At 39.5% G+C, this 21,858-nt stretch overlaps 1 protein-coding gene across 2 annotated transcripts; it reads right to left on the reverse strand.

Annotated features, from left to right (window-relative positions):
* Positions 1-396: 396 nt before the first annotated feature.
* XG (Xg glycoprotein (Xg blood group)) lies at positions 397-21,648 on the reverse strand. 2 transcript variants are annotated; one of them, XM_065675742.1, is made up of 9 exons: positions 21,565-21,648; positions 10,720-10,761; positions 10,325-10,381; positions 6,548-6,583; positions 4,368-4,433; positions 3,412-3,468; positions 2,778-2,816; positions 2,384-2,503; positions 397-1,457 (listed from the first exon to the last, which is right to left on the reverse strand). In XM_065675742.1, exons 1-9 carry the CDS (start codon positions 21,623-21,625, stop codon positions 1,441-1,443), a joined length of 495 nt encoding a protein of 164 aa, XP_065531814.1. In that variant the 5' UTR covers positions 21,626-21,648; the 3' UTR covers positions 397-1,440. The 2 variants fall into 2 exon arrangements, with proteins under 2 accessions (XP_065531814.1, XP_065531813.1); XM_065675741.1 differs by lacking the exon at positions 397-1,457 and having other exon boundaries at positions 2,313-2,503.
* Between the last annotated feature and the right edge of the window lie 210 nt (positions 21,649-21,858).

Here is a 21,858-nt window from a genome sequence, read left to right on the forward strand (position 1 = left end):
TGGAGATATAAACACACTGACTCCCTCCGTGCTTTGAAGTTTTCTAAAGTGCCTGCATTGCAGAATAACATTGGTGAACTACTAGTTTGACCAGCTTTCATCTGTATGTCATTCATTTGTTAGTATTTTGAATCAGTTAGTGAAATTAAGGCACAGAGACTGGAAAAGTGTTAGTTTTTGTTGATAGATTTGTCTACATAAGGACATTTGTTAAGACGGCAAGGCTGATCAAGAACAAGGGAAAAAGATGAACCAGCCTTGCTGGCAAAACTATCTCAACCATACTTGCATATATGTATGAAGTTTAAAAGTTGGTGTGACACAGATTTTATAGAACAAAGTGTCACAGACTCATCCTAAAAGATTCAGAAAACTTTGTACCTGTTTCTCCTTTACAGATATTATGAATAATATGGTTCTTTCTTAAACAAAAAAACAAAAAAAACAAACCATGGCAGATTAACGCTTTTGAAGGCTCTTAGAGCAAGGCCTAAGTTTTCAAGAAAAGAAACAAAATTTACATCAGATTCCAGTTCCTGAGAGAATCTAAACATCATTTCAATAATAAATAAATGAATAAATAAATAAAATCAGCAAGTGTTCCTCTCATTTTTTATTTTTTAACAGTGGTTTATCAATTTACATGTTCTTTTCATGCAATATTTTAAAATTAAGAATTAATTTTCAACCTGTAACCCCTTTCACTTTGCTAGAATTCAGACATAAACATAAAGGAAATGCACTCAAATTTTTAATCCTTTATACAACTTCCAGTTTTACTTAAACATTATAGAAAATACAGAAATATCATAGAATTAGATTAATGATAAAATGGTTTGGGTTGGAAGGGACCTTAAAGTTCATCTACTTACAACCCCCTGCCATGGGCAGGGTCACCTTCCACTAGACCGGGTTGCTCAAAGCCCCATCCAGCCTATCCCTGAACACTTCCAGATAGGGAGCAGAGTGAGCATCTATATACTAAATATACTAATGAAACCCAACATGTATTAATGGAAATGTCAATTTCCTTAATCCTATTTTATCTGAAGTATTAAGTATTTTGGGTGATTTTAAAAATCAGGAAAAAAAAACCCTGTTCAGTGACTCAAATGCTCCCAAACCAAAATATTTCCATTTTTAGCTTATATTAAACTTGATTTCTTTGTTGCTTGAAATAACTTCTGAGTCAAAATGCAGGTTGGAGAGCTCAATAGAATCCCTGGATGTTTTAATCATGACTTTGGTGACATGAAGCTCAGGGTGCAAGAGGGACATCAGATGAATGGGAGCAGGACTGCAGGGTCTCAACAAAACATTCATTAGAAGAAGATATCCTTTTGTCAGTATGAGAAAGCAGAAAAACACTGTCAGATCCATGGGCCAAATGTCACCCATCAAAGGAGACTGTGATCAGGGGGCAACTCTTCTTCCAGTGATTTAGACTGTAGCCCCACCTGAAAGATGAAGATCGAACATTCAGTGTGTCCATGATGGATGTTCTTTGCCAGGTTTTTTTGGTGTTTATTTGCATCAGTTCTTGTCAGGCAGTAGGCAGGAACCTCAGATCTCCAGATATGTATAGACAGCCCTCCCCATTTTTTTCTCACTTCACATTTCCAGAGATACATGGGATCACTGACCTGATGCTTTACTTACACCACAGCCATTCAGACAAAGGAAAATAAGAAACTGTTGGGACCCTGATGGCACAAACATCTGTTTGTGATGATGGCCTTCACAGTACTGACCAATCTATCCCAGGGAATCTCAGGCCATGCTCTGGCTGGATCTCCCATTCCCAAGCTTTACCCCAGTGCCTAGGAAGCAGTGGCTGCACAGAGCCCACCACAGCATCTCCAGGCTGAGTCTGAATCACCAGAGGATCCCATATCTCTCAGAAATGCCTGTGAAGCTGCACACACCTCCTGTGCCTCACTCATGTCATAGTTGTTAGTCCTATCATAGAACAAATAAGGTGAATTAAAGGTTTGAATTGACCTCTGTGGCAAGGGCAGGATGCCCACCCAAGCCAAAGCTGAAATGGGGGACCCAGCCAGAAGGTACATGGGGTTCCCCAGGTGAGGCACACACAGAGCCACAATAGTCAGTCACCTCTGCGGTGGCAGATACTTCACGTCATGTAATTTTCTTCATAAAGAGACTTACATCCAATTTCTGACCACGTTGTGGCTTCCTATACTTGTCCTTGATGAAGAATGTTAAAATTACCACTATCTCTTACCACAGAGGGTTTTTAGGATGAGATTTTCAAATGCCCCCAGCCCTGAGCTGTTTCTGCCGCCACTGAAATTGTCTATACAATTCACATCTACCCCATCACTAAATCATCTTGGAAAGTGGGAAACTGATTTGGTCTTACCCTGTGGTTTGAAACAAAGTTTCTTGTTCTTGTAAGCAGAGTAGGCTGCTATGGATCCAACAACCAGTATTACAAAAGCAGAAATTATAGGAGATGTAACTCCAGCTATTAATCCTGAATCTGTAGAAAAAGTAGAGTTCTTTTTCAGAGACATCAAAATGGTTTCACTTAAGCGTATTCTCTACTAAGGTGTGCTTTTGCCAAACTATGAGAATTGTTCTGTGAAACATTAGAAATTCATTAAATAGAATTAAGCAGAATATTAGAAATCATGTTACATTACAGATGGTGTGAAAAAAGTGTCTTAAAGCCTAATTTAGTGTATGTATTACTTTTATAAGACTAATATTTTATGATGATATAAAAAAATAAAAGAATACATTATTTACTATACCCGTGTTTCCTCCATGATTGAAATTGTGCTCCTCTTCTCCTGGAATAGAGGGTGAAGTTTCATCAAGAAATGTGTTTTATCTTGTTTTGACAACAAAGTCTTTACTCAGTGAAGTGTGATTTCATACAGGAAGTGAAAGGGGGCAGCTCGGCCGGACTTCGAGAGAGGAGGTCCCTTTCCAGTCCTGACTGCAGCTGCGCTGGCCTGAGGAATAACCATCCATCTCCCTGACACTTAGTTTTTGGAGAATATTATCCTCTAAAAACAGGATAATACTTAGCAGCCTACATCAAGCTGATTTCACAGGCTGATTTAGCTTAATATCATAGGCACTGTTCATCTGCTTGCAGTTCTCAACAGAAGACCCTTGCTTGTGGACTGTCCTAGCTGAATTCAAAGGGATAAATCCTGCAGGATTCTGGCATATGCCAGAAGGCTACAAAATGCTTAGGAATATAAGCTAGAGTTCAGACTCAAAGTCATGGCTTGTGGAGAAGAACAAGCAGTCTAAATAAAACCAGCAGTGTCTTGTACTACACCTTCAGTGACAAACAGATTACTGCTAAAACGAAAGCAGCCAGTTCTGAGTTACAAGTTTTAGGGAGAAGCTGCAAGAAGAATTAGCAAATACTACCTGTTATGTGTGGAGGTAAAGGCTTCCCATCGAGGAGATCTGAGTCATCAAAACCTCCTGCAAGATAAAGATTAGTATTTCTATTGCAAAATGTCTGAACTCTGTTAACCCCTTCTGCTCCCTTGTCTGGTCCTTTTGCAGTGTTCTGGGGAGGGCTGAGGGATTTTTGAAATTCCACTTTGACATGATGGTTGGATCAGCGGTCTTCCACTGAATGGTCACCTATTCAAATTCACCTGAATGCTGCAGTACTAAGACTATTGGTGCTCTGCCTTTCTGCATCTGTATTGGCACCTGTGGGGTGTGTGGGCTTGGGCTCCCAGAGGCACAAATCCTTGTACAATATGGACATCTCAGATCTCAGCAGTTCCTGGAGCAGGAAGCCAGTGGGTCCTTTCCAGGAAGACCTGCATAAGGACTCCAAAAGGGCCTGCCCATGGTTCACAGCTACAATCATACCAGAAGTAATGATGGGATACATGGTAGTAGCTGGGATAATCTGCCACTTCCACTTCAATTATGTGTCCGGGATCACACTCAATAGCAATATAGGCTTACATCCACCTCCCCAGTCCCAGGGCCATCTCAGATGCATATCTCAGTATAGATTTGAACATAAGCATACCCATGCCCTGTGGCTAGATGCCAAATATGAACCTTAGCGTGGTTCAGTGTAGACATATCCAAACCAAAAAGGCAAGCAAGATGAGTGTTAGCCTCATGCCACTTAGGAGTCAGTGTCCCACATTTTGGGCAGACCACTAAAGCTTTATGGTACCAACACTAAAACTCGGGAAAACTTTCCAAACACTGTGTCAGGAACAGTGACAACAAAAGACAGATGGAGGGAAGGGGTGATAAAAATTATTAACAAAGAAATAAGAAAGTAAGCTATTAAAAATATTTACTCAGAATAGCTCATTGTGCTAGGTTTTCTTAAGAGAAAATATTCATACCAGAAATACCATGGCTTCCTGGTCGTGGTGGAAGAGGTGGGTATAAAGGTTTTCTTGAGATGTCACCTATTGATAATTAATATTGTTAGATGGTTGGAGAGGCAAAACAGAAAGCTGTAAATAAAGAGCATGATAGCCTGAGATTTTATGTCTATTTTTAATTTGTCCTCCTTAACAAAAGGATCTTGAAACCAGTTAAGAAGTCTCAAGCAATATATCAACAAATAGCTGGCTACTAAAACTGGTTAGAAAGTGAAAACAGAACATTTGCAAAATTAAAATGACACAAGAATTCACAAAACTATTGAAGGAGAGTATTTCCTGTATTTCTGGTAAGTGCTAGCATTGTTTAATGCTGACATCTGGGAAGCACAGTGTGTTATTGTGGGTGTCAGGGGTGCAGTTAGCAGAGCTGACAGAGAAGCTGGTGTTCCAAGCTGGGCAGGAGACAACAGGTTATCTCTGTATCAGCAGGTATTAATAAGATCTGCAGATTAGTTTCATCTAACAGATGCTGAATTTATCTAGCGCACAATGAATTTTCTACTCTTGAACAATGCAAAATGAACTCAGACTTGAGCTTTGCTGTTTAGGCCTTTGTGCCAGTATTTGGCCTTAATTTTACAAAAGGTATTATAAAGGGATGCATCAGATAGAGAGGGAGATCTGATAACTAACAGCAGTTTCCAGACTGGACTAACAGTGATGATGTAGCAAGAGTTGGCTCAGGTCTAAACCTGACAAAGTTAGCATCCAGGGCTGTTACTCCATCTATATTGGGTCCCTTTTTGCTGTCCTTTCCCCAACCAGTTCAGTCGCATATTAAACTGTTCTCAGAGCCAGACAGTGAATTTAGCTCTGAATAAATTAAAATTAGGTCACAGAAATAAATACCAGTTTCCTTTCCTCTCCTTGAATCTTTCTTTCTCCTTCAACACATGCCACATGCCTTTTTATCATGTTTTCTTCTTGCTCAGCTGCTAAATTAAATGCTTCTGTTTGGGAGTAATATTTAGATTCTGATTCAGTAAATTATTTAATATATGCTGAACTTCGTGTGAGTTCATCCTGCTACAGTCAATAGATTTTAAGTAGAGTCTTAAAGCTTTGCTGAATCAGACTATGCCCAATTAACTATATTCAAAAGAAGAGACTTGTTCTCTTCCAGGTCTCTGTGTAACAAACCAAGACTCACCAGTGCACAAAAGCAGAAAACTACTGATCCCATTATTCATTTTTTTTTTATGGTGCTGCAGCACTTATTCAGTCTTCTCTAATCATAAGAAGATATATTTTATATCTGATATTTTATATCAGAACTATTGATAGTGAGGTAGATGTCATTAATCCTATTATACTCTATGAATATCAATTACGAAGCTGAACTGAAAATGGAGCAAAGAAATAGAAATAAAGGAAAATATCAATTGCCATTCTCTGAATTAAAAGGTGGCTTTTAGTGAAGGTACTTAAGATATTCATTAATAATTCCACTGCAAATTGTCGTGCAAAAGTTCCCCAAGTCAAGGATTTCCCATATCTACACAGCTCAGCACAGCACCATGAATTCTTCCTACTCCAGGTCTGGGTGTTATAGAAACACTTGGAAGTTGTAGCATGTTACAACAGCTTGAGTGCTTCAAGCTTTAGCTTGAAGCATCAGCGCTCATCTCTAACGCATTCCTTCCTGTATTTCTGATTTTTGATCAGCAGAGCTACAACAAGCTCGTGCCTCTATCTATCCACTGTTACCTCCGATTGCTGACCTTACACTCATTTTTAGCAGCCGAAGAAATGACTGTCATCACCTGTTTTCTTCAACCTGCTGTCAGAGGCCACAACCCTGAATGGTGCATCACAGCTGAATGGGCAGCACATCCTCTCCCCAGCCATGACTGTGGCAGCCTGGCATGGTAAAGTAAACTGAAGCAGACTTCAGTGCACACAGGTAGCCAGCCTGCAAGGTCCCATTGCTAGCAACAAAACACAGCCTGTCCTGCTGGCCCCACTCTGCGTGATGGCCTCTGCCAAAAGGGCCTGCATGTACAGGAGCTGTAATGACTCCCACTACCACAGTTCTGCCTCCAATCACTAAATTTCTTTTCACAAATTAGGCAGACTTCTGAAAAAGACTATGGAAAAAAGCCTTCATTATATTGAGAAAAGAAGGCAATACTCACCCCCACCAAGAGCATCTCCTAAGTGCAGATCGTTGTCTAAAAATGGAAAGGAGGAAGATATAGAGAAGTGCGTTACACACCATTCTTGAGGGAAGTGAAATGTTAATTTTAATAGAAAATGTACAACTGAATGAAAAGCAACTTTTTCAGGTCAGACCCACAAATGCAAATAAGGCATTACACTTTTCTTGGAAACTCTTATAGAATTTAATATTTATCCACACAGTAACTGAAAAATGAAACAATATTTTCTACTCAAAATACAAAAGATTTTTGCCTGCTTTAAATAAGCTCAGAATAAATATCATAATGGAAACAAGATCAATACCTCTTTAATATAGCTGCAAATACATAAATGAAATTAGCCATGTTAAAATATTAAAATATATATTTTTTAAATATACTTAAGTATTAAGAATGATGTCTGTTGTTAAAATTTGTGTATGCATGTTTGGCTTAAGTCTAATTTGTTGAACTGCAAAAACTGACTACTCATTTCAGAACACTGGGAAATAATAAACCTACTTGGGGAGCAAGATTGAATCAACTAATTTTTGTAAGGGTCATGGTGACATAAAAAGTTTTGCTTCAAGCAATCTGATGTGCCAGTTTGAGGCTGGGAGACTGCTTTTCTTTGGCTGAGCTATAAAGGTTTTCACATATACTTCGATGTTTGCATGTGCACGTACGTGTGTTCCACTGTATGTGGGGTGGAACTTCCATTCAGTAAACAGTTTGTTTATGAGCTGCAGATGCATAAACAAGAGGAACTCCATTTCAACATGCTGGTGTGGGTATGACTATGTGGGTGACACGTTAGGGTGTGTATGGAATGACGGTGAGCTCTGAAAGCTGACTGAATAATAGGCAGAAATATGTTAGGTGAATGTCATAACTCCAAGAATCCGTTTCCTTCTCATTATAAATATGGTGTGGTAGAATGAATCAGAAGAAAAGAGATGGCAAAATCTACCTAAATTTTGATACCGATGCTTGTTGCCACAGAAAATTAGATAGACACTCAACTGTTTTTTTTTTTTCCATTATAATTGTGCCAGAACTCCCAAACCCCTGTAAAATCCATCCAAATACAACACCAAGCAGAACTCTGCCTTCTTGTGTTCTTTATATCCAGAGGGAGTGGGAAGTTGATTTTAAACGGTATCTAGTCTCAGTTGTGCAACAACTGCTAAATGTATTGATGTCACCAGGAAATCAGGCAGGAAAATAATCGAATTCATACTAAATGACTGGGTTTGTTCTTGTCAGGTGTTGCTCCTGTCTGTCTGTGGCCAGCAGAAAGTTGCATTTCAAAAATACCTTTGCCTGTCAAATGCTAACAATAAGAAGCAATAAACTGCAAACTGGGTTCAAATTATTATCAAGATGAAGAAGTTAGATAAAATGTAGTGTTCTGCTCTGGAAGGTTCATGCACAGATTTGTTTCGGAAATTGTCAGGCTGCTATGAAATACAAATGGAAATGCACATGTCTGTAGGGACCAGAAAAACAGTTGAGCAAAGGGTTAAAAGAACAGACAATAAAGGTCACCATTCCCAGCTGTAAAATTGAGGAAGGTGTCATGTCTGTCAAAACCACTGGGCCTGTGCTCTGACAAGATGACAGCACGGATGCCTTGTCACCGGAGGAAAAGCAGAAGGGCACTCTAAAGCCAAAGGCAGCATCGTATCACCTATTCCACTGCCTCTCCTTTTCACCCACCCACAACATAGGTATAGTCTGTGTACCCTAAATAAGCAAAAACAGATAGCAGGCAGCAACCTGGCCTAGGGTTCAAAGTGCTGAAGTAAACAAGATTATGAAGCAAATGACCTCTAGTTGGCGACTCTTAAGAGATGTAAAAGATGTGTACATAAACTAGCCTGTGATTTCTGATCTAGAATAAACACAGGGACAGCCTAAGTACTCAGTAGCTAGCATGTTACACAAGACAGTCAACAGACCATCTAAGCACACACATCTTGGTGCTCATGCGTATGTGGGTTTGAGCATATGGCTGAATTAAATCAATGGCAGCAAGAATGTGAGTGGGTAAACCCAGCTTGTTTAGAGATTTTGTAAATAAACATCACCTTCTGTTAAATTTTGTGTTGAATGTTGTTTCACTAGATGGGAGGTGCCTACAGGAGAGCTTCATCTCAAGCAGAGGTGTGTGGGAAGTGATGCCTGGAGGACACAGCCTCTACAGTAAATTGCTTCAGCTGAGCCAAAATCATCTCAGACAGCCTCATTTCTCAATGATACTGGCTGAATGAGACATACAGGAAACCCTGAGGTTAAGAAGCAGCACTAGGCAGATACTATGACATACTTTTGTATTATATTTCTGCACTTTCCAAATCCAGTAATTGATTTTTAACACTTTTTTTTTTTTTTTAATAGTTTTGTTTTTACACTCCCTGTAATCCTCTTCAGTGCTGAAAGAGATCCTGACATGGTCTGGAAAACATGGAATTCTTCATTCCCAAGAATCAGTGAAGTGGACTCAGGTAGGTAATCATCTCATAGTCATACCTCTAACAGATTTTAAAGTCCCTAAAAATGAAATTCCTTTCACCTGACTGAGGCAGCTTCACTGTAGATACTGGCATCTCCAGCTTACCTTCAAACACAACTGAGGACAGCCTTTTAGGGCAGAATTCAAGTAACCTACTTGAAATGTCTATAGTAGGATAAGAACAAATCCACATTCAGAGTGATATGACCATCCCCAGACATGCTGATTTCTCTCCGCTGACTTTGAAGGAAGTCAGGACAGTAAGCTCAGCGGAGAGCAGTGGCTTAGCAGCATTTTAAAACAGACACTTCTAACCTAGGCCAAACACAGATTTCCTTTGAAAATCTAAGTGGGAAGGAAAAATGCAACCTTCACCTGCTTCAGGATTTAGCAGCTGCCACATTCACAAAAAGCTGCCTCTGTTTATTCAACGAGTGAGCCAGAGAATCATGTGGGGATGTAACTGCTTTCACGTACCTAAAAACTCACTGCAACTTTTATCCAGAAACAGACTGATATTGTTGTGTATGCTAAAGTTATCCTGCATCTCCCAATTCAGGCATTTTGTTTGATAGCCAGAAATCCTTTCAATATAATTTATCTGAAAAATCTCTGTGTTATCATTAAATTCCATCATAACTGGATGCATGGTTTTCTTCTTGTCTGGAGTTCATTGTTTGGGTTTTTTTTAACAACAATGAAGTTAATTGAAAATTGTCATTCTCAGGACTGCAGCTAAAACCTTTTGGTTCTCTCCACTGTTCTGAACCTTTTTTTTCCTTTCTGACACAAGTCTTTGTAGTGATCAATACTAGGTAATATTAAGCAAATACACGAGGAGAAGAAAGAATACCCAGATACCTTCTGATTCTTTTCCAAGTCCATTATCAAGTGCATGAATATTTATGCTAAAAGAAAAGACAGTGGAGAAAAGAGTGGAAGAACAGTTACCCATGTTTGGCAACAGTTGCTCAGGGAGTTCAGTACAGGCTGGAAAGCATGAAGATCTTCAGGAAATAAAATGCCATCACTGGCCAGTTACACTCTAAAGCCTTACTGGAAGTAGCATGTCATTCCTTACTGAAACAGATGTAATTGGTAATTGTCAAAATAACCCTCTTACTTTATATATAGAAGACAGTTTGTATTCACAAATGATCTCAGCTATGGCACCTTAGCAGATATGATCAAGAATCTCATGGGAGACAGTTTCTACTTATCTAAAATAAGTTATGACCAGTTATGTCTTCATTACTTACTCAGCACAGGCCTTGTTGGTCTTCTGATCACTGTAGGCTTCCTGGTAATTATGTCGTCTGTGGGACACAATGATATACCAATAAACAATAACAGCTTAATCTTTTTCAACTTCAGAAAATAAGGTATCTGCAAATCTAGACAGCTTCATTCATTAAACCTTTATGTATCACAGCAGAAGCCAAAAATTAAAGGATATGTTTTCAAAGCCTTTCTTGTTTGCTTTAAAGAAATTTTCAATTTTATGGAACAAACATTGAACTCTAGCATTTCTCAATTCTTTGTATCTTTAACTTCAGTAGTAGCTACTTCATACTCCAGTCTTCAAGGAAAAGGACTTAAGTTATATTATTGAGTCTAAACGCCATGGTAAAATAAGAATAGGAGTTTTACCTACCTGGGTGATCAAGAGCATCAGCTAAATCAAAATCACGTTGACCTAGGAGGAAAGTGACAGAAGGAAAGAGAGTAAGTCAGAGGGCAGGTTCCATGACCTTCAGGTCTGAGGGCTCTGGACAAAGCCAGAACACCAGTAAGAGACAAAAGAAAAACCCATCCAAACAGTAGCAGGCACAGAGCAAGATGTCAGTTGTTGTCCCAGCACCGTGTAGTCCTGAATGACCATGAGAAATGGGCTGATCTAATGCAAAGAAGCTACTTGTTTAGATAGTGCAAAGAGATGTTGTTCTCTCCTGTTATCCATATTCAGTGGCTGTGCAAACATGCCTTTGAAGAACACAGGTTGCCTGTTACAGGGCATAGGGTCACAAGGTCTATTGCTGGGAGACTGCTGAAAGTAGCATTCAGCACGGTACTTGCAAACTGGAATTACTAGGTGAGAATTTTTAATGTCTTCATTATTGTTTTACTAGCTCAGCTTTACTGGCAAGTTTGCCTTGTGATCACTTGTAACACGAATCAACTCTTTCTTATTACTCTTCCTGTAACATGTGACTGCAAGTAAAAGCTATAAAGATGTATTTGCCTAATTTTCTACTGTATCTTAAAAAACCTGAAAGTGGAGAAAAGAGCCCTTCGTGTTCTGTGCTAGGTGACAGTGATGTTACTAAATGTCACAGTGGGGCAATTAGCATCCTGACATTTGAAGTTAGCAGGCAAATGAAACTGGAAAATATTTAAGATGTATAAACTAAAGTATATGATTTTGAAATAAACAAACACAGCTATTCATGTGAGTTTTACTTTCCACTCTCTACAATCTGCCACTTTCCCTTTAATAACCAGCCTTCCTGAAATGTCTCTTTGCAGAGTACATACCCATTAATTTTCATCCAGGCTGAAATTTCACCATCCTCGTGTTTGCACACCAAATACAAGATTAGCCTGTACAAACCCAGAAAAAGTCAGTGTGCCATGGCTTCCCTAAGCAGAAATGTTTTACTGTGCTCTATCGAGTAAGCCTCTTGATCAGGATCTGTTTATTATCCCATCTAAATGGCTTAATACCTAATTCTTCATGTTTTTCTTGGTAAGGCTTGAACACTTCACAGCAAGGGTTAGAGAATGGTTTGGGTTGGAAGGGACCTTAAAGATCATCTGGTTCCAGCCCCCAAGAAAGGCATCATTGTTGAAGAAGGGAAACTGAAGAACAGAGAGAGGCTGTCAGAGATTCTCCAGCAACACTCTGAGTTCAGCTCAGCCCTCTCTTCCTGACAGGTGCTGTCTGTTTTCATGGCATTCTTTGCACTAATCACCGTTCCTGATTAATAGCTCTCACCTGTGTCAGAGAGCTCCTGGAAAGATTAATTGTCAGTGAGGAAACACTGTGTCAGCCTCGAATAACAATCAGTGCAGGAGCATAAAGTAGGAATGTCTTGATTCCTGTGAAGATTTTCATGTTAAGTCTGTGGACTTAATTATAGCTGGTGTCTTACAGAAAGGCTAAAACAAGGCTGGAATGCAGAATAGTGAATGACTTTTAAAGCAAAACTGTCCCTATAAAATATTATGACAAACCTGTACTTGGAAAGGAAAAGCAGATAACAGAATAAGGCTTTCCCTGTAATGTTATCAGCGCAGCATTTAATCTCTTATACATTTGAACTGATCTTAAGAGTGCCAGCTCATCCAACAACCTCTCCTTCCCCTGCCCTGGCTGCTCAGCTAACCTTGCCAAGTCCAGTAACCTTTCGACTGGGTCCTTAGCTGGGTTGCTAGTTTGATCTATATTCCACTACCTGCAGGATGACATGGCATTGCCTCTACTAATCTGGTCAAACGATATTTCTCCAAAGCATTTTTTTCAGTGCCAGCAACACGAGTTTGACTCCTTTGGGTTTGTCCTCTGGATAAATCTTCATTCTTGATAGGCATCCTCAGCGCCAACAGAGGCTATCTGACCTGAGCCCTGCTCCTGCAGGGCACTGCCAGCAGGGCTCAAACCATTGCTTATCAGAGTGAGTCGTGAGAAATCATTCTGTAATAATAAAGAGCTGTTGGCTAAACCAGCTCCTTTGTGGCAGGTCCTGACATGCAGGAAGTAATGGTATGGAAAGCAGCTACAATGGTTCTAGTGCTGTAAAAAGAATGTGACAAGTTTGTCTTGCAAAGGAAGACTCTGGAAAAATTCCAGGTAAAATATTTCTTTGAAGTTAGGGAAAAGAAAAAAAATAAATAAATAGGAGAAATCTCATCAAAATATATTATGGAATTCAAGCAAGATGATGCAGATGCTCCCAATTATATGAGAATCAAAGCAAAACAGCAGACTGAAACAGTTACTAATATCTGCCCTTCTGTATGATACCAACATTCCCCTCTCCTGTTGTGTGTTGTGTCTGCTGTGTTATCAAGTAGGTGAGAAAAGACAAGAGGTGGTGTTTTAAGCCTGCAAAGGAGAAACAGAAGACAACTACAGGATTTTTAAGAATAGAAAAAAAGAAGCCTGAAAATCTGCAGGAATTATTCAGATTGGTTTGGGTTTTTTTTTTTTTTTAATTATAATTGATGATAAACCAATTAAAAAAAACCCCAGACACCAGAACAGAATGCTGATTGGGAGTAAGACAGGAATCTACATTGAAATCTCTTTGGCTGTGTAAATATAAACCTTGACAGATGGGCAAATTGTATGTTGGCATCTGTGCACCATGCTAAATGGTATTCCAATAAACCAAAAAATTGCTTGGACTTCCATCCCAGCTTCTTCTGGTAATAATATCAAACAACCGCAAGGACTAAGATCTTGTGGAGCTGAATTTTAAATGCTCATTAACATATCTGAGACTGCACCTAGACATTGAAAGAATGTAATTTGGGAGGATAACAGATGGTTAAATAGCTGAACAGCTCAGATTTCATCCACAAAATGGTGGGTCTACAAACAAGAACACATTTAGAGGCTCAGAGAATATTTAGCTCAATAGGAACGGGATACTTCAGGGAACTCTGAAGATGAATGACAATGGAAATAAATTAGTCAAGCTGTTTCACAGAACAAACAGACTGAAAGAAATTAATTTTCCACAAACAAAAATGGCTCTTTTTCCTTGGATGAGCTTCCATAATAGAAACAGTTGGAAACTTATGAAAATGAGAATGAAAGGAATTTCAGTGGGGGGAAAACAGCTTTGTTCCTTCGGGGGTTCTATTTGGTGGGTGGGGTTTTTTTTTTGTGTGCAGTTTTTATTCATGTGTGTGTGTGTGTAGTCTTGGTTGGAGTTTTGGGTTTTTTTGTGGCTGTTTTGGGTTTGGTTTGTTGGTTGTTTTTTTTTATTTGGTTTGGTTTCTTTAACCTGGATAAAGTTATTAAGAGGTTTAGCTATGCAGGAGGCATTATCTCAGAGTTATCTGTTATTACTGCTTTGGGCTGGAATGCTATTTCTTGGCATCACTTCTAGCCTTTCTTCTGGGAGTATCCCTGTTTTTACAAATAAATGGAACTATTGCAGTAGTGTTTTTTCTTGGGTGGTCCACCATGATTCACAGCAGAGAATCTGAGAAATGTTTATACACTCCTGCCTGACACCACAGAGCAGTCATTATCTACAAATAAGAAAGCACTAAGCTAAGAAAGCAAGCCTTTCAGATGAATACACAGTTTGTATTGCAAAAGGACCTGTTTTAATCATGTTTATACTAGCTGCCCAAATACAAGGAATTAAACTACCAGCAGGATTTCTGCTGGCACTGCCGGCCTTATTTGGAATGTAATTCCCTCATCCCCACACAATACATGCAGCTCTGCCAGTAAAAAACCTGTGTAGTAGACCTGGCCTACATAGCTAACAGTAGACTCTCTAGCAGCCAGGCAGGGCAGAATAGACTCCATTAAGCCAAACATCAAAACGTAGTAGTTTAAATGTCAAAATTGATAGATTTCTTTTTACAGGCGTGATTTTTCCAGGTAGGACATTTGCTTTCACTAATGCGCATACTTTCTATAAGCCTTTATAATACCATGTGTGGAAGGCCAGTGACATAAAATCCTTGTTAGTCTAATTGTTCTACTAAGGAGACTATTATGGTTGTTCTTTGTTGCAGAGATCCTAAGCCAGCTTTTAATAAGTCTCCTTGAATATGAGACGCATCCTGCTGAAGCATTATGGAAGTGAGGTTATCACACCCCACCAAGACAGCACCCTACAAAGTCATGTCCTCAGGCACACGTGCATTTAATGTCCACAAACTTTTTACAACATTACTTTTCTGAAAACGTGTCCCACATACACAGTCACTAACATGCAGACAGCAGCATCTTTGTCTATGGTTTAATTTGTGACCTAAATGTTAAATGGATCCATCACCCTTTACCCGTGTAGCTGACTGATCACAAGGGTCTGAGGTCCCACAGTTTTTGAGGAGTATTTATGAGGAAGAAGGCTGTACCCTGCAGGTGGATGTCACCTATTCATCATTACAAATGGAGTCAAATGTTTTCTGACAAAAGGCTACTGTGGCAACAGTCTGCAATTTTTATAATCTCCATAAGTAGGCTCAGTCCTGCACTGGATAGATACGAACACAGTTTGTGGCCATTAAAATGACACATATTTAAATAAGTCATAAGTCAGAATATCGCTAAATAAGAGACAGGTTATGAGACAAATGAAATTAACTTCTGATGCATTAATATCCATAGTCTGGTATTAAAAATGAAACTAAGATCCATGAGAAAATGTATTTCTATGTGCATATACGTGTGTGGACATACATCTTAAATGTATATATGCACACGTGTGTTAGATAAATTCCTTTCTCATTAATATGATTAAATTCTGGGCTTTGAGGGCATTGAGACTACCTGTGTTACAAATAAATTAGAAGCAACTAACTTAGAAATGTGAGCTAGATAGAAAGGGAAAATAAGTTGATTTTACATTATTTAAAAACAAGACCAAAAACATTCCTTCAGTGTGATTAAATAAGAATTGCTTTGTGAATACAGTGAGCTCAAAACATTATGAAGCTGGCAGAGACTGAGGAAGAAGTGGGTGACTCACAAATGAGAACAAAAATTTTCTGAAAAGGAACAATATGTTAGCAAAGTCACTCATGGGACCCATTTTATGTTCTTTTTTAGCTGAAATGGTAAGTTGTTCTTTGCAGAGATCATTTCTGATTATTATACAATCATGAGACATATTTCCCCTGTAATGCGAAAATGGAATGTTTCCTCCCAGGTATGTGATTCAGAACATACCCATTTATTGGTTCAACTTTATTCAGGAACTGTGTTTGTTTAAAGGAAATTACTCATGTAAGAAACGTTGTGGAAGAACATAAAGGTTTATACCCTAGAGTGGGCACTTTGGACAAAATCTCAATGAGCAGGTACTATTTCTGTGATGTAATACACTCATGATCCATATTTCCTGATGAGGCTACTGTAGCTTTTCTTTCCGTCATGGCCCTTTCATTCCATAAACAATGACTGCCATTACAGCCCGTTAATGTTAGGGTGGAAAATTAGTTTGCTTTAAAATCTGTAATTAGTATCCAAGTTCCAGTCTGTAGACCACAGCATATGGACCTGATAATTGGCTTCATGTTTTTTGTTAGGCTACTTCTGTTTACAGTCTGAATTCAAGGGAAATGAAAAGGTCTCCCCCACTTATTCATACAAGAACACATTTAAATAATCACCAGCAAATAAGATGCTCTAATAAAGCAGGAGTGACAGTACTGCTTTAGGTCTGTGCAGCATAGTTTCATCAGACATGAAAGAAAATCTTCTGGTTCTGTGGTGTTTGCTTTGCTGTGGACAAACAACGGCTGTTCAAAGGTAGCTGTCATTCTTTATGATGTGATATGTCCTGCATACATAAAATAGAGCATACACAATTTTCTATGTTTTGCTTCAGAGTGAGTGCAGAAGAAGCTGTTGTATGCTGTAAATTACAGGCACAGCAAAAAGTAGGGCTCTCCCATGAAGCAGCACTATTCATCTGAGCATATCAGGTTTTCAGCTCTGTGTCACAAGGAAGCAGAGATCAGGCCATGGCATGCGCTGTTCACCCAGAGCTTCTCTCTGTCCCTGCATGGTTCATGAAGCTGTCAGCCCTTTTCAGCCACTCGGTCTGAGAGTGTCAGGCTTAACGATGGTCACGTTACATGAGAACTGTACATGAGATAGGCTCAAACGAGAGACCAAGATGAGTGCTCCTCCTAAAACCCTATAGTGTGGCACAAGCAGCAGCTGCTCTTACAATGACCACTCACTGCCTAAGTACCAGCTGGCTAATCCATGCTGTCCCAGCTGGTGGGGTAGCTACAACAGAGGGAGCTGAAGATAATGCAGAAGGTCAGAGAGATGCCAGGCTTTGCTATTTCTGTTGCTCACAAAGTGTCTTTTATTGTTCCTCTTCCCTGCATCATCCCAACTACACCGGTAAAATACATGCAAAATACCTTTGGCTCTTCAGTATGGGTAGCATAGATGTCAGTAGGGCTATTTTGGAACTTAACATTGGGTTGAATTTGTTTCGGAGATTCTGTTGTATAACTAATCTGTGCCCCCTGAAGTCAGCATAGCCCATCAGCATAATTATTTATATTTCTTCCAAAGGGATTAGTAATCTGCCAAGTCAAAGTTGAAGTTCAGGGCATTTCATACACATTCTTTGCCTGTGTGTTGAAGATGCAAGACAGACAAGAATCAAGGCCCGCATCTTCTCTCTTTCATACCATCAAGAATATGTTTTCTAGGAAACAATAATGCTGGAAGGAGTTGCTGGACATCAGCAAGCAGGTCTGCTCAGCCACAAAGTCTCTGTGGAGTCTTAGGAGCTACCTCCCATCTCATTTGGACTACATGAGAGAAGCAACCAGGCTCCCTTCACAGAGCTGAAGAAGCCTTTGATCATGCCACCAGAGTGCACAAAGAAGCCTCTTTGAATGACCCTGAGCAGAGGGTGATTGAGCATCAGTTGGTATCTGGACTTCAAAAGCAGGAGACTTAGAAGACAATCTGGTGGCTTAGCCTTCAGAGGAAACAGAGATCAAGAGTCTTGGAATGCAGAATGCTCCGCAGATCTGGGTTGGATTTCTGAACAAAGAGCCAGCTTTCTTTTTGTTACTATTATGCTCAGGAAGCAGAATGTTCTGTATGATCTTTGTGAATAAAAATACCTATCTTGTATTTCAATTTCTGCTCCTTGCTGGTGGTAACCTGATAGAGTTAGAGTTGATAGAGTTACAGTTTTGATGTGGTATAGATTGTGATCTAGGAGGCTGTGTTGCCATTAACTCTGGACTGTTCCCAGTGTGGAGTGTGTACCCCTGATTCCTCCGCCACTAGATGTAAGACCCGCGATGTAAGGAAGAACTTTGATTTGTCTGCTAATCTCAGTGCCTACTCTGGGCTTTGTTTTCATTTGATCTGGAGCATTGTTGCCCTTTGAAAATATATCGGTGTGATTTAGCTTTTAAAAGAAATTCCTCAGGAATTAAAAAATGCTTTGATTTCAGACAAAGCTCAGACAGTGGAAATGGGAGTGTTATATTTTCATAACCCATGCATGCCCTTTCTTTCAACTGGGATGGCCTACTTGCTGTCATGAGATATTGCACTACAGATGAGAATTAAGATAGTATTTTCCCGTAACATTCACACATGTCAATCCCTTGTGGAAACAAAGGAAGACTCTAATCAAAACAATCTGAATCTCCTCCTAACCATGAGGCAAAATGCCACAGAAAGGCATATTTTTATTAATTTTTAATATTGAAAGAATGATGGCATTTATTTGTTTACTTACTACCCTCAATGTGATGGAAAGGGATTGACAATTGCTGACGCAAATGACGGAGATATACACACTGAAAACAGGCAGTCTGAGCACTGCTACCAGGCCTGCAATGTGGCAGCAGTGTTTGAAAAGTGAACTCGAGAAGCTGAGTAACCACACCGGTTATAAGCTCTTCCCAAGCCCTGATGTTGCAATAGTTCTGCTGCTGCTACACATGATAGCAGCTCTGGTATTGGGAGTGAAATAGTTTTTGCGCCCAGCAACAGAAGAATTCATTGTCTGACATATACCTTCTGACACTATGAGTGCTTCAGCATGTACACAAAGGACCTCACATGTGGTGACAGCAAGGACTGGAGCTTGATGGAGCAGTATCAGAAAAACAGGAATGTGTTTTTCATCTATCCTATTCCATCTTTTAACTCTAGTGAAAGCTACTTTATTCATAAAACTAAGTCACATAGTGTCTCAAATCCAAACAGGCCTGTAATTTTCTCCCATAAAGTGCCCATCTAATTAACCAAGAATACAATTAGTTTTGAGTTATTACAACATCTTTGTAAACCTCACCTGGACAGCAGTACGTGGTTTATTAGTTAGCAATAAATGCTGTTCCCTTTAACCATGTAGCATGCAATACCTGATGGAGTAAACTTAATGTATCTTAAAGATCATCAGCCTCTGCACTGTCTTCGTTACTGACTAAACTTGTGATCTATCGTTTGATCTTGAAGACCATGGGTGTATAGGTTTTATCTCTATTGAGAACCTGAAGGGCGTTTCTGAGCAGTCACGTCTGAGGGAGAGTCAGTTGCTTTCCAGCTCTGTGTAGGAAGGAGAGAGCCCTTTGCACAGGTGCCCCACTGCAGGTATGCACACAGATGTACAGACCAAATGGGACCTACAGTATGTGTCGAACAGGTGCGTTATCTCAGTTACTGCAGGACTAGGACCTAAACTGTGTCTTACCACACTGCATGTGGGCCAAGCTGCAGTAACCAACATGGGGTGTTAGCATGAACTTCAGTGGAAGAAGTTTCTATGAGGTTTCTTTCATTTGGATTGGTCTAAAAGACACTCAGAAAACTAATTGTAGCAGCTCAACTTACATGGGGGATCTCATGTAACCTGCCTAAGCTTGGAAATAAAAGCCAGTGAACGTAGGTAAAAGTATGGAAGACTGCAGCGAGCATGTAAGTTTCTGAACTGTACCAGGCCTCACTTTCCTTGTGCAATGTGGTCTTTGGGTATGTCACGTTTCTGTTGAGATGTGTCTGTCAAGGCGGTCTAGCCAACTAACTGAAGATAGCAGGACATAAAAGAAATGCTAGATGCTAAGAGAAATGATGCAGTGTGCCCTAGCTGTGGTGGCACAGTATATTCTAGAAGTTAGAACAGACAGTTAAAGCTTAGATAAGAATTAAGGCTGCATATATAAAGGTGAATCATGTCACAGATATTCCTATCATAAGGACTTAGACCAGCTTTTTACCAGCATAGCCAATCCTTTCTCATATCATGTCTTGATTAGGACTGAGAAATGATTCCTGTAAATGTCACCTGAAACATGGGGGGATGTATTCTTTGACAGTAAAATTCAGTGGCTGTTGCCATAGACTTATAATAATTAATTTTGCTTTTTAAAGTGGATTAAATAGTTTCAACAGCTACAAGACTACCCAAAGCCCACAGCATCTTTCAGTAATGATTTCTTCCCCAAAGCAGTGTCTGAACTCTTTAAATTAGCACATGTAGAAGGCAAGAATGGTTAGCCTGACTATCCTTGTAATTAAAATGCTAGAGTGTATGGCAATTGGCTTGCTCATGCTCAGATTGTTTGAACAGAAATATTCAACACAAGGCAGTCCTCCAGAACACGAAAGTCTGCATACCAGTGGTGAGAGATCATGTGAGTCATCGCTGTTCACAACACACTGCAGGGCAGCCCAGCACAGTCCTACTGCCCTGCTGTTTCTCCACCACGTTACTTGCTGAAGACCTCTAAATAATTCCTTATTTGTGAAAATGGAACTAGGGCACTAATTTAAGGCAAGTTTTTTTGCTGCCCATCACTGCAAGGTCTCCCAGGGACTGCCTTTACATCTACATCGGGGGTGGTGGGAGGAGGAGCAGCAGCAGCTGTTGGAACTAGTGGTTAGCGAATGAATTCTTGCTGCAAACACTGTGCTGCAAGTTTCTGAAGTAATGCTAATGTACAAAAAGATTACAAGTACAGTACGTGGCACATGCACAAAAGGATGATCCTGTTTGGTTTGATAGCCAAAAAAGCTTTACAGAATGTTTTGCTAAAAGAAAATTGTGTTTGAATATAGAAAAATTACTCAGTGTAAAAGGACTACATTCTCCCAACTGCTATTCATTCATCAACAATATGTACAAAGTATATTCAATTCTTCATTAACCCTGCATGAAAAGAAGAAAGTATGCTGGTGTGTGGAGTTTCTATATTCAGGAATGTGTTGGCTAAAGTTAATAAATTATTAATTTATAATAACTAAAGCATGAGCACCAGTATGCAGGTACGAGCATCCTTTAAACTGAATCAGAATTTGTTTGTACAATATAACTAACACATTTCAATAACTAAGAAAAGCTGTATAAACATGAAGTAAATAGTTGACTAAGGATATCTTCGGAAACTTCAAGTTCCCTTGTAAGCTCTCATTTTACAGCTTTCATTTTAAAAGCTGATACTCAGGTCCAAGCTTGTCAGTAATTTCAGGGGAGCAACACTACAGAGGAAATAAGAAATTATAACAAATAAACAGACTCCAACTAGCACAGCTGTTACGAGCGATCATTCAAAAGATATATTATCTCCTTAGAAACTGCAAAAGTACTTATCTAAACACTCTTGAATGCTTCTTGTGAAACAAGTATCAAAAATAATGTCAGCAAGCATTTCTAAATAAACAAATATTTTTTTTAAGGTTTAGGGTTTAAGTTTTTGTTGTGTTTATTTCATTTTAATAATCATGCCCTAGAAATAAGCCAAGGTGAAGATCGCTTACCTCTTACATGGACTAGTAGAAAGCCAAGGCACAGAAGAAGGATACTTTCGAGTTTCCCCATTGTCTTCTATGCAGTGCCTTGATTGTCTTGTTTTTTTTCCAAGCGATGACGGTAGATGTTGCAACTGCAGTGCCAAGGTTTGAGGGAGACACTTGGAATCAACGGCTCTGTCCAAAGAGCTCTCTCACCATCACACCCAAACACCACAGAAGAGAGAGAAGTCCCTAAAACCTCTACTAGTACAAGACAAGCAACAAAAGCAAACAATCCCACTACGGCCAAGCCGTGAGCAA

This window comes from Lathamus discolor, chromosome 4 (assembly GCF_037157495.1).
Source record: "Lathamus discolor isolate bLatDis1 chromosome 4, bLatDis1.hap1, whole genome shotgun sequence".
NCBI lineage: Eukaryota > Metazoa > Chordata > Aves > Psittaciformes > Psittacidae > Lathamus > Lathamus discolor.